We start from the raw sequence: 12,872 nt of genomic DNA on the forward strand, positions 1-12,872 counted from the left end.
TAAAAAAAAAAAAAAAAAATATGGTATTCTGTTGAGCTCAATCTAAATAGCCCTTGCTTCCCACATTTGGAGCTGAGCTCCTTGACATCTGCAAGCTCATGCTTCTATTTGGAAACACATCTGTCCTTCTCTGATGCTCAGCCAAGCTTTCTTCCTAGTATTTTTAGCTCCTGTAATCTTTCTTCTCTGTAGCTTTTCTCGGCTCTTATTTTCCTTCTGGAGGATCAGCTAATCAAGAAGATATTGCACCTGCTTTTATGAATCCTCATCTTCTCCCTTTATAGCGCCTCCCTTCAAACCACAGTGGCATTTCCCCCATCTCCTTAGTTGTTTTTATTTGGTGTACAAGCAGCAAACTCCCACGCCCATATGGGGACACAGCTGAGGTTCATCATGCAAAAGGACAGAGAACCTTTGGAGAGAGAATGTGGTGGAGTCCCGACCTGAGATGCAGTGGATCAACCACATGACTTCAGTTCAACTCACCAATCACAGACCTTGGACCTGAGACTGTAACTGAGGTTCTTTCTGTCTGCCCTCAGGCCACTGGCCTGCTGACTTTAAATTCGATGATTGCATTTCCTCATTTTCACCCAAATGTTCCCAATGATCACTCTTCGTACCCAGGACCAGAGAGAGGTTCTTTTTTTCTCTTACTCCATCAAAACAGTGAATTCCTGACTCTCTTAAATTTCCTATCACTGAGATTCTATTCCTGAGCTAGGATTAGAAAACAACTCAGTGCTAAGCCAAGCCTAAGTCCAGAGGAAAAGATGAGAGAACGATCTGATGTTTGTTTGAAATGTTGAAAATGGGTACATGTAGCTCGGTAGTAGAAGGCATGTGCTTGATCCACAGACAGACAGGTGGACAGGCAGACAGACAGACAGACGTTTAGGTGAGGCAGGGCTTTGTAGCCCAGGCTGGCCTTACACTACCTTGTTCCACCTCCCGAGTACTGGGATTACAGGGATTACAGGAATGTGTACTACACCCAGTTTATTCAGTGCTGTATATAGAACCCACAACTTCAGCTACAAGACAAGCAATCCACTGATTGACCTATATTCCCAATCTCTCTCATGTATGTGTGTGTGTGTGTGTGTGTGTGTGTGTGTGTGTGTGTATGTGTTTAAAATTACATTGTTCAGCTAGTGTGTCTTTCGGTGTGCCCATGGGTATGAAGGCTTGAATGTGGAGGTCAGAGGACAATATGCAACCGCCATGTGAGCCCCAGTAATCAAACTCAAATCACTAGGCTTGGTGGCATGTACCTTTCTCTGCTCAACCATCACATTGGTCCTCCTTCAGAAGGCTTGGGGGAGAGGCTCTGTGAAATACGGTCGTACGATCAGAAGTACTCCCAAGTATCTGGGAATTCTTTGTTAAGGTGGTGCCTCATTATGTAGCCCCTGATAGCATGGAACCCCCTAGGTTACGGGCTGGCTTCATACTTACACAAGACCTCTGCCTACAAAGTGCCGGGGCTACAGGTGTGCACCACCATGCCTTTTAAGTAGAAGCTCTAGACGTTTAGGATCAGACACCTTTGTGTTGTGTTTATCTGCAACGTGAGAACCTTCAGACCAGTCTTCATTCCAAGCAGTGCTTTAAATGCTAGACTGACTAAATTCCACCACTTAGGCAGGTTCCCCAGGAGGAGGAAAAGAACCTGCCTGCAAAGTGCAATCAGGCGAACGGACTCAAACATCGGCATCTTCCTGAAGGCAAGCTGCTGCCATGGATATCCTAATTCTTTCCATGAAATAAGTCTCCGAAACTCCCCAGGCATGCGAAGCATCGAAGTGAGCATCTGAGGCTGGAGCCCAACATCCCATAACTGAGCAAAAGACCTTGAGCCCTTAGCTCGGTGACCTAGACACACTCGGCTGTATTTTTAGCCTCCAGGATGAAGTTTCCATCACCTGTGCTGGGCTTTTAGCTTCAGAGAGAAGGTGGGGGTGGGGAAGGCCAGAGGGATGCTTCTTTCTCCAGGCAACCCAATGGGCAGGAGCTCACAGGCCGAGTTAGACACATGGTCACCTTCATGAGAGTGCCAGGTATGTAGTGAAAAAGATCGGAGTGCCTAGACAAGTTGTGCAACCTTCTCATGCTCTGCTGTCAACATCTTAAAATTCTTCTGTTTTCTTTGAGACGGGCTCTCAATCTTTACCCTTGAACATCCAACAGTCCCCCTAACTCAGGCTCCCCAGTGCTGGATTACAGGTGTGAGCCATTAAGACCAGGCTTAAAATTCTTAATAAGTCACAGGATCCTTAACACAGGATCCTGTTCTCTCTCTCTCTCTCTCTCTCTCTCTCTCTCTCTCTCTCTCTCTCTCTCTCTCTCTCTCTCTTTCTCTCTCTCTCTCTCTCTGTGTGTGTGTGTGTGTGTGTGTTTCTCTGTGTGTGTGTGTGTGTGTTTCTCTGTGTGTGTGTTGTGGGGGAGGGGCAGGGTATAGTTTTTAGAGACAGGGTTTCTCTGTGTAGCCCTGGCTGTCTTGGAACTCCCTCTGTAGACCAAGCTGGCCTCAGACACACAGATATCCGCCTGCTTCCTGAGTGCTGGGACTAAAGGTCTATGCCCCCATGCCCTGCTAGACTGTATTTTCATTTCCTATGCAGCCATACAAACTGTAGAGTTTACTCTGATTGCACTAAGGTTGGAGAGCCTGATGAATGGTAAAGCTGCTGCCAGTTCTGCAGGGGCAACTTTCTATATAAGGGAGAAAGAGGCATTATTGTCTCAAGCTATTATCAGGAAGCTTGGATGCCCTGAGTTGGCCAAAATAATTTTGTTTTGGATCTCCTGTGTGCCCTCTTCCTATTTTCTCCTCTGACACCCAAAGGAGATATAGAAAGAATCTAGTAGCCAGGTGTGGTAGTGTGGTGGTACACACCTTTAATACCAGCACTCAGGACAAAGAGGCAAGCAGATCTTTGGGTTGGAGGCCAGAGCAAGTTCCAGGACCGCCAGGGGATACACAGAGAAATCCTGTCTTGAAAACAAAACAAAACAAAACAAAACGTCTATTAAACTGGTAAATTAAATTGCAGGGAATTGTGTTCTACTTCTCCCCAGCGTCCTGACTGATTGTTGCCATGTTTTGGATGGAACCCAAGGACTCACTTACCCTAGGTAAGTCTCTTTTCCAGTGTACCGCATTCCCAGTGATTATTATTCAGTGATAGGGTTGGAGATGGGACTCACTAGAGCACTGGCCATACATGCACAGAGCATCTTTTCTTCTTCCTCTTCCTCTTCCTCTTCCTCCTCCTCCTCCTCCTCCTCCTCCTCCTCCTCCTCCTCCTCCTCCTCCTCCTCCTCCTCCTCCTCCTCCTTCTTCTTTTTTGGAGACAGAGTTTCTCTGCATAGCCCAGGCTGTCCTGAAACTCACTCTGTAGACCAGGCTGGCCTTGAACTCAGAAATCTGCCTGCCTATGTCTCCCAAGTGCTGGGACTAAAGGTGTGTGCCATCACTGCCCTGCACAGAGCATCTTCTTACTGGTGTCTCTGTAGTATTCTGGGTGTCTGAAATACCCTCAGACCCCCGTCTGGGCTGTCTTGTTGATGGCTCTGTCCTCAGCACATCATCGCATGTTCCTGTCTGCCTTTGAGACAGTGTCATGAAATCCATCCAGGCTGGCTTTTGTACTTGTGTAGTTGAGGGTGACCTTGAACTCTCTTGATTCTCTTGCCTCTACCTCCCAATCCTGAGCTGGCGAGCACCCACCTTGTTTGGTGCTCTTTGGTGTTGGGAGCAGGTCTTTGTGCATGCTAAGTAAACTCTACTGAGTTATATCCCCATCCCATGTCTGACTATCCCTGGCATGGGGGAGGCTCACCCTACCTAGTGTCTGCAGCAATGTTAGCTGTTGGTTTTGATTGTCTTTGAAGGCAATGCTGCTTTTGAGGGGGAAAGCCAGGGGTGGAGAGGTTGCAGGTCCTGCTGGATGTGCCCTCGAGCTGCTGCTGGGTGGCTTTTCCTGAGGAGGCATGAGCAAACACCCATTCACCCTAAATGTAGCAGCTCTAACAGCAGATGAGGAAGACTCCTCCCCAGCTGAGCCTTGTAACCCCTTTCCCCTCCTCCCCAGCTGAGCCTTGTATCCCCTTTCACTACAGGAGCTGGGGTGACTCAAAAGCAGGCACATCACCAAAATGTCCTACGACCCTTCCTAACAATCTCAGTGAAGCAGCCTTGTGGAGCGTTGCCTTCAGCTGCATCTCCTCATATCACAAGCACCCGTACCTTACCATAGACTAAGCCAGAATTGTATTGCTCTTTCCTTGTTGCAGCTGTGGGCCGAAGCTCTCTGCTCCATAATGTCCGATGTTCATGGGTCATGTTAGGTCCTCAGTTAAAAAGGAAGAAAAAAGAAAAAAAGAAAAAAACAAAAAACTAACAGTCCCACGTGCAGAACATGGAGGCTGAGTTTTCACGAACAAATGAAGGGTGTGTTCACTGGGCGGTGGGGGCGTCCACTCAGAAACATCTAGGGTTCTAGAATTCAGGAACGACAGGGAAAGCAAACGATTGAACAAGATTCTTCTTGCCACAGCTCTGGGTCGTGTGGGTGGAGAAGGACAGCAAGGCAGGCGCCTCCTGGGAGGTAGCTACACCCTTGGGGCCCAGCTCTGGGAGCTGCCTATTGAGTGTGGGAAGGCTGGGGAGAACACCGGCCCAGTGAGAGGGCGAGGGGCGCAGGGGTGGGTGGACCCCAGGCAGGCCAGGGTATCCCGCGGGCCAGGACCGCCCAGCTCTGCTCAGGGCACAGCGAGTAGGAACAGGAGGGCAAATGTTCCCGCCGCCGCCAAGCCTGGTGCAGGCCTGTACTTGCCAGCCCCGGACCAAGGACTTGAAAGCTCCCGGCGCACAGCCCGGACCTGTCCCGCCGGGCGTCACCATGGCGTTTTAAGCAAGAGCAATCGGAAAATCCCCGCTGCCTGGGGGTGTGAGGAGGAGTAAGGAGGCTCGAGATGCTGGGGGAGGCGAGGGGGCTGCCTCTCGGAGACCGTGATTTTAAGCCACCGGAACCCCAAGTCTCCCCTAATGTAGAGACACAGCGCTTGCCCCATCAAGTATGGCACTTTAGTTGCTTCAATGTCTTTGAACCTTGAGGTCTTTTATGGTTCCTATTTTACTGATGGTTGAGCAAAATACATTGATGGTTGATACACACACACACACACACATATATGTATATATATATATATATATATATATATATATAATTTTGTATTTGGGTAAAATATATACAGTATTTTGTATTTGTATATATATCTACATGTATACAGATACATATATATGTAAATATATATAGTGTATCACCCATTTTATACTAATTTAAAATAATTTAACTAGGAGTGGGGACACACACCTTTAATCAAGCACTTGGGAGGCATAGGCAGGAAGATCTCTCTGAGTGCAAGGACAGCCTGATCTACATAGTTCCAAGCCAGCCAGGACTGCATAGTAAGAACCTGAATAATAATAATAATGATAGTAATAATAATAATAATTATAATTTAAAACTGGTGATAGCTCATCAGTAAAGACAATCGCCACCAAGGCTGAGGACCTGAGTTCGATTCCCAGAACTGACAGTGAAAGGAGAACTGACTCCCACAAGTGGTCCTCTGACTTTACACATGCACCCACATACATACACACACAATTTAAACAAATAAGTAAATAAATATGTATGTATGTATGCATATATACATATACACATACATATATCTTTGTTTCTGTTTTTTTTGTTTTTGTTTTTTTTATCTTTTGAGACAGGGTTTCTCTGTATAGCCCTGGCTGTCCTGGAACTCACTCTGTAGACTAGGCTGGCCTCGAACTCAGAAATCCGCTTACCTCTGCCTCCCAAGTGCTGGGATTAAAGGCGTGCACCACCACTGCTCCGCTGTAAATAAATATTTTTAAAAGAATAAGTTGTGCTAGTTGACACGGTTATGATAGGATTCTGTACAAGACTCAGTATGCTGTCCCTTTGGTAGCTGCAGGACTCCACAAGGAAAAAGAACTCCACATTTACGGAGACCCGACTGTGCGTGCGTGGTGGTTTCCCTACATTATCTCACTTTGTACAAACCGCTTTGTGGAGCAGACGGTGTCGACCGACATACCACTTAGCAGAAGGGAGTCCCATTTTCTTTAAACCGGTACAAATCTATACAGATCTTACGAGTAACCAAGTGGGATACAAACCGGATCAGAAGGACTCCAAAACACGCTTTGGCTACCCGCTACCACGAGCCTAGCAAGAGAAAGAAGTTTGCTCTGGTTACTACCGCCGTGGTGGAACTCGCGCGTGGGTCACGACCTAGGTGAGGGTGAAACAGGGGTCACTGGGTGCCCAGCCCACGTCAGCGCCGACGAACCTCAGCGTGGGGACTCAGAGGTAGGGCCCGTCCCGCCCTCACCTGCGGACTCCACACCTCGGGTGGCCTCACCTCGCGGGCCGTGGAGGCGGGGCCAGGCGGGGCGGGGGCGGGCTCCGGCGCGTGAGTGGCAGGCCGCAGGCAGAGCACGCATGCGCAGTTGGCCCGGCTCGGGAGTCTTGCAGGCAGCTGGCAATGGAGCCGTGCTGAGGAGGGCGGGGCCGTGCAGAGGGGGCGGGGCGGCGCTGAGGAGGGCGGGCCGGGCGGACCGGGGCGGGTCCGGCGGCGGGGGCGGGGCGACGCCAAGCTCCGTCCTGCTCCCATGGCCGCCCCCGGCTCCCGGTGCTGCCCCCTCTGCCCCGGGCCGCGCCCGGGGGTCCCGCACTGACGGCCCATGGCGCCGCCCGCCGCCCGCCTCGCGCTGCTCTCCGCCGCTGCGCTCACTCTGGCGGCCCGGCCCGCGCCCGGTCCGCGCCCCGGCCCCGGTGAGTAAGACCCCAGCCCCCCCCCCAAACCCCGCTTGCCCTCTCTCGCGCGTGGATCCCGGAGAAACCGATGCTCGGGCTTCTGTCCCGGCAAGGGTCGTGGACGCGCCTGTCCCGCGTTACCAGGACTCTGCCCCGCGTGCCGGCTTCGAACTTTCCCGTACTCTGCTTACTACTTACGGGAGAGAAGGGGTGCGTGACGGCTAAGGTCGCTCGTACAGAGTGCAGGCTACTCTGAATCAGGCGTCCTGCTTCCCAGGCCGAGTCCACCGCGCGGTCCGTCCGAGGTGGTGCCCTCGGCCAGGATGGAAGCTGGGGTGGAAGCTTAGTTCCCACACGCCCTTCCTTGCCGCGGAATCCTTTCCCAGTGGAAGGACAGGCATGAGGGTGTTGTCTGGCCCAGTTCAGTTTTTTTGCAGGTTGTTGAGTGCTGAGCATAAGACATTGGTGAACCTGCCACTGGGGTCTCTACCCTAAGTTGCAGATTGTGATATTTCGAAGACAGGGTTTTGCTGGTGAAAGAAAACTCAAAGTTGCTTTCTTTTCTTGCCAGCTTGGATTTAGAGAAAAGGCTGAGGTTTATTTTCTGTGTGATTTTTGAGGCAAACTTTGAGCTGCTTGAGCCTCTGTTACTTGATCTGAAAAAGGGAGTATGATGGTAACTCACTCCCATGCGCAGTGTTGGTGAACATTAAATGATATACTGTCGGTAACTTGCTTAGGGAGTTCCACCATGTATAAACAGTCAGTAAACAATTTAATAATACATTTTATAGTGTTTCCCAGTTCGCAAAGGACTAGACGCCTGGTTTAGCCCGCGAATACTGAATTTCTTACAGGATGAATCCGGGCAAAAGGCAAAGCTGGGCTTTGGGACAGCAGAATGAGGAGTTTCCAACACTCCAAACCTGAGACTCAGTAGAAGTGGTTTCTAGGTGATTGCTGCCTTCTATGGGACTTCTATAATTTGCTCATTTCTACTGTTTGTAGTATGTGAACAGAGAGGGAAGGGCTTTCCTAGAGCCAGGACGTGCCAAAATAACTGTAACCTAGTAACCCCTTCCACTTTGTCATTTGTGTGTTCAGGATTTAATGGTGAGAGAGGTACGGGTGGAAATAGACTGGGTTTCCCTCCTGGAAAGGGCACAGGATAGCTCTGAAAAGCATTGTGAGCCTGTTCTGCCCACGCTTGCAGGGAGGTAGCCTCTGGTAGGCACCTTTGCTTTGCGAGGTCAGATGCAACAGCTCTTGGGTAAAGTTGGTATGCTTTTATTTAGAAGTCTTGGGTAAGGATAAATTCATGGCTGTTGTGAAACAGTTTACTAAGTAACTCAAACTCTCATCAGCCCAGTTCCTTAGCATTCTGCAACATCAGTGCCTTTGTGATGTTTCCCCTCTGGTTCCAGAAGCAGTTTCAGAAACAAACCACATGGTTTTCAGCATCATATCCTGTCAAGAACCTAGCCACTAGTTTGTTAAATCCTTTCCAATTAAAAAAAAAATGCTGTACACTGAGAATATGCCAAACTTACCATTTCATATTTTGTGATACTGTAATTTTCTCTAAAATTTTGTGGATGGAAAAAATTATTCCAAAACTTATATTCTGCACAACTTTGTAATATTTAAATTACTGGTGGTTTGCATTTTTGAATGCTGATTTTATAAAAACAGTTAGCTCATTCCCCTTCAATGTTATTCTAATTATAGTGTGTAGTCAACCCCAAATGATCTCCAGTCTCTCCGTTCTTTTGTCATGCTTTCTCTTCTTTCACAACTGATAAGACGACAGAGGTTAGTGGTAGCCTTTTCTTGCCTCTCACCATCCTCCCCTGAGGTCTCGTCTGGAATTTGTCCTATTAGTCAGTAATATGTGTTGTTATAAAACCTGAGTTTGGTTACCTGCAAGGCCTGCATACTCTAGAGTACATTCTCTTAGCTCCATAGATGAATAATTCAACTGTTTGAGATGCAGTAAGTCCCCCCCCCCTGCTTTTTTTAGACTGGGCTAGCCTTGAACTCACAGAGCTCTGCCTGCATCTGCCTCCTGAACACTGGGATTAAAGGGGCCCACCATCATCACCTGGCTTTCCCTTTATAAATCTCAAAGCAAGAAAGTACTGCATTTAGGCTCAGTACTGACCAATACAAGTTGGTGTGCTCAATATAGCTACCAGTATGCTCAGAGTTTAGCATAGGTGGACCAAAAGCAAAATGAATAAAACAAAGTTACCACTTCATAATATCCATATGGGAAATTTTTGGTAGTAGACAGTATACCATCTTTAGGATCTAAAATTTTAAAGAATTTATTTATTAAGGAAGTATGGCCATGAGAGCTTAATGGGTGAACGTGGAGATCAGAGTACTTTTGGTCATCAATTCTCTCTGTCTACCCTGTTGGTCCCAGAGATTAAATTACGATCATCAAGCTTAATGCAAACACTTCTAACTTCAGAGTTTCATCTCGATGGCCCCTAGTTTAGAATTTTTGACCCTGGTACTCTACCTGAGGCTCTAGATCAGCAGTTCTCAACCTTGCTAATGCTCTAACCCTTCAATACAGTTCCTCATGTTGTGGTGACATCCTCCCCCCCCCAATAAAATTATTTCATTGCTACTTCACAACCACAATTTTGCTACTGTTATGAATCATAATATAAACATCTGCGTTTCTGATGGCTGTAGGTAACCCCTGTGAAAGGGTTATTTGACCCCTTAAAGGAGTTGAGACCCACAGGTTGAGAATGAGAACCACTGCTCTAGACCAAGGCAAAACAGTAAAAATGCTTTAGGCTTTGTGGCCCATAGACTGGAACAAATGTAGTTTCTAATCTCCGACTGTTTAGGCAAAAGTAGTCATAGACAAAATGAATAGGCATTGCTGGTTTTGTTTATGGTTTGGGTTTGGGTTTTTTTTTTCCAAGACAGAGTCTCTCTGTGTCTCCAGCTGTTGTTATTCACTACATAGAGCAGGCTGGTCTCAGATTCACAGAGATCTGCCTGCCTCTGCCTCCCAAGGGCTGGAGCAATATCACCATGCCTGGCTTCATTGTTGCACTTTAATAAAACTCTTTGGACATTGTAATTTAAGTGTTTATATCATTTTTACATGTCACAGTATCTTACCCTTTTTAATTTTTTATAGTTAAAAACCCAGTCTGAATTTGGTTTCTGGATAATGATTGGCTCCCAGGCTGCACTTAGGCTAACCTTGCTCCAGGTCATGTGAACCACTGTGAACCACTTTTCTTCTAAGTGGCTACTGATCTGGAAAAAGCAACAAAGTAGGTTGATTTTACTGAATGAACAGACAGACCTTTTACCATTTACTGTGAATTAACGTTTAGATACATATGGGAGTCAGGCACAGTGATAATACAGTTGTATTCCAGCTATTTGGAAAGCTGAGATGAGAGAATCGTTTGAGACCAGCAGCCTGCCTGTGCAGTGTAACAAGACCCGATAGATAAGTGAGGAGAAAGTGCTAGTTAAAATGGTTAGTGTTATATTTCACCATGATTTCTAAAAAGATACAGCTGACCAGGAAAAGCTTGTATACATAAATTTAGTTCATTAATAGAGATTCATCACGGTTCAGTGCACTACTTAAGGAAATAATTCCCACCCTGGAGCTGACCCACAGTTTGTTCACTCAGCCTGCAGATGTTACTTGAAACAAACTGTTGAGAGATCTTCCGTTTTGCAGAGGAAAGCCCAGGCAGCAGGTGGCACCAGCCCTGAGAACTGAGAAAACAACCACTGGGGAAAAGAATTTCTGTCACTGTTAGTTTTTACTAAGCTATTAGTTTTTACTTCCCATGCTTAGGCTGTCCTGTTAACTGTCTGCAAAGCAACAATGTGCTTAGCATGGCTGGTTTCTTTGTTTTTTAATTAAAGCATTTTTGAAACAAAACAAAACAAAACAAACTGAAACACTGAAACATAACAAGCCAGTTGTGTCTGTACCACTGGTTAATGGGAAATGCTTGGCAGTGGCCAGAAGTTGGGGTCAGTAGCTTTTCTCTGAAGTTTTATGTCCCGAACAAGGACAAGTATCAGGCTAAACTTAGCAGCAGGGCTGAGGAGTGTCCCTCAGTACCCTGCACAGGTTTGGAGGCGAGAACTCCTCCCCCAGCCTCCAGCTCATTTGGGTCTGACTAGCTCAGTGTGCAGCCTCTGTGTGGGTTAAAATGACTGAGATTGCTTCCTCTTCCGTGTCACCTTGACCCTTGCTCTAGAACCCAAAAGTGTCCCTTTGGGTGGAGGAGGCACTGGGGTCCAACAAGTTTTTGCCCTTTCTTGTCTTCAGTCTTCCTTCCAAGATACAATTTCTTTTCCCCAGACCTCTCAGCCTCTTGTGACTGCCAGCCACCACAGGAGAGGAGAGGGGCCACTGTAGGAATGTCATCCTATAGAAGTTTGCCTTTTCCTCCAATGAGCTCTCTCTGTTTTGTCCTCTTTCTTGGTGAGCACCTCCTTAGACTGCCCTTGCACCAACTTGAAGAGGAATGAAGTTGGGGCTAGGCAGTTCCTTTCCAAACAACACTTTAGGCCATGTTATAGGCAGAGCTGCCACTGTCCCTCTTACTTCTGCAGTAGAGCCCCCTGGGGGCTTCTCCCCGGCTAGGGCCAGCTTCCAGCTTCTCCTGCCACACTTTAATCCCTGGCACATAACCAGAGCATTAAACTTTTATTGTTCAATTTACCACAAGGGCGAGGCCCTGTTCCTAGTGGGCTGAGGAGGCTGTGGCCAATTCCAAAACCCGAGTGTCGCACCACATTAGCGACTGCAGACTTTGAGGGCTGGATTTCTTTCAGTTTGGTTAGATTCTTGGTTAGAACCAGAACAGTATACTCACACTTGGCTTTAAAGCCAGGAAAGAATAGAGACAGCATAGGCAACTTTTAAAGATGATTCATAATGGAGGTAGCCATCAGCCTGTATAAGGATCCTGCCTGTGGTTTCTTTTTATCCTCAAAGTAGATACATTATGGTGTTTGTAGCTTTCCTAGTATCCCCAAATCAAGTAACAACATGGCAGCCAGGCAACTCTCTTCTAGAATAGTAGGGATTGCTAGCCAATCCCATCATAGTATGTAAATTACTTGCTGCTGTTCAATCTATAAAAATTCATCTTCAAAGAAAATTACTGGGCTGGTAAAAATATTTTTAATAATGACCACAGAAGTCATATTTATTTTTCTTTGATGTTCTTCCGAAGAATCTTATGGTTCTAATCAGTTTGTTCCCACATAAAATACAGTGGAAATCTACAATAATAAAATCCCCATTTCTCTGTCTATGGGGAAATAAACAGGGTGAGGACTGTCTTTTTCAGGGGCTTCCCCTCACCGTGCCCCAGACTCAAAGCCTCTATTACTGGTGGGTGTTTTGGCATCAGTTAAGGGCCTTCAATCCTTCCCTCCCTCCATGTTTTGCTCTTTCATTAAAGTGTTTCTGTTGTCTAATTATATCCTTTCAATCAAATTAGAGGCTGCAGCATCTGGCGAGGGCCCTAACTGCTGCCATCTGCACCTCGAGGATGCAGGCCTTTGCAGCTGAGAATCACTCAACTTCCAAATGGCAGGAAGAGATTTGGAAGAAGTTCAGTTGGAGGGGAGGTTAACTTAAAAAGAGCCTCTTCAAAGGCTGGGTGCCCCATCCCGCCTGCCGTGATGTACGCAGGACGTCATTGGCTTGGCTCACCCAAGAGTCTCCCTAAGCACTTCTGGCAGCTGAAGGCTTTCTGATTGTCTTCGCTGAAGTGACCAGGATTTTCCTCCCTGTTATGGTTTTGGAGGGCCCCAGTAGAGCTGAGAATATGTCCGTGGAGAAGGGTCTTTTGTTATATGACGACCTCGGTTAGTGCATGTGACACTTTCTCTTTGGTTGACCATTTCTTCTAACTCAAGTGATTTCAGCAGACAGAGAATTTTGCTCCCCGGGAATAGTTTGCAATGCTTGAAGGCTTTTTTTTTTTTTTTTTT

The 12,872-nt window shown here is 47.1% G+C and overlaps 2 protein-coding genes across 3 annotated transcripts in view; one reads left to right on the top strand and one right to left on the bottom strand.

Moving 5' to 3' along the window:
- CUNH22orf31 (chromosome unknown C22orf31 homolog) overlaps nucleotides 1–4,348 on the bottom strand; it is an 11,903-nt gene extending 7,555 nt beyond the window's left edge. Inside the window, 1 exon segment of the mRNA XM_031342550.1 lies at nucleotides 4,253–4,348. Within this exon segment, the coding sequence (XP_031198410.1) occupies nucleotides 4,253–4,348 (96 nt within the window).
- A 2,337-nt stretch (nucleotides 4,349–6,685) lies between these two features.
- Kremen1 (kringle containing transmembrane protein 1) overlaps nucleotides 6,686–12,872 on the top strand; it is a 70,645-nt gene continuing 64,458 nt past the window's right edge. Inside the window, exon 1 of one of the 2 annotated variants that reach the window (XM_031339873.1) lies at nucleotides 6,686–6,881. In XM_031339873.1, the coding sequence (XP_031195733.1) occupies nucleotides 6,791–6,881 (91 nt within the window). In that variant the 5' untranslated portion in view covers nucleotides 6,686–6,790. The remainder of the gene's footprint in view (nucleotides 6,882–12,872) is intronic. The other variant, XM_031339872.1, reaches the window with a different exon arrangement.

The sequence above is a fragment of the Mastomys coucha genome, unplaced genomic scaffold, assembly GCF_008632895.1.
Source record: "Mastomys coucha isolate ucsf_1 unplaced genomic scaffold, UCSF_Mcou_1 pScaffold22, whole genome shotgun sequence".
In the NCBI taxonomy this organism is placed as follows: domain Eukaryota; kingdom Metazoa; phylum Chordata; class Mammalia; order Rodentia; family Muridae; genus Mastomys; species Mastomys coucha.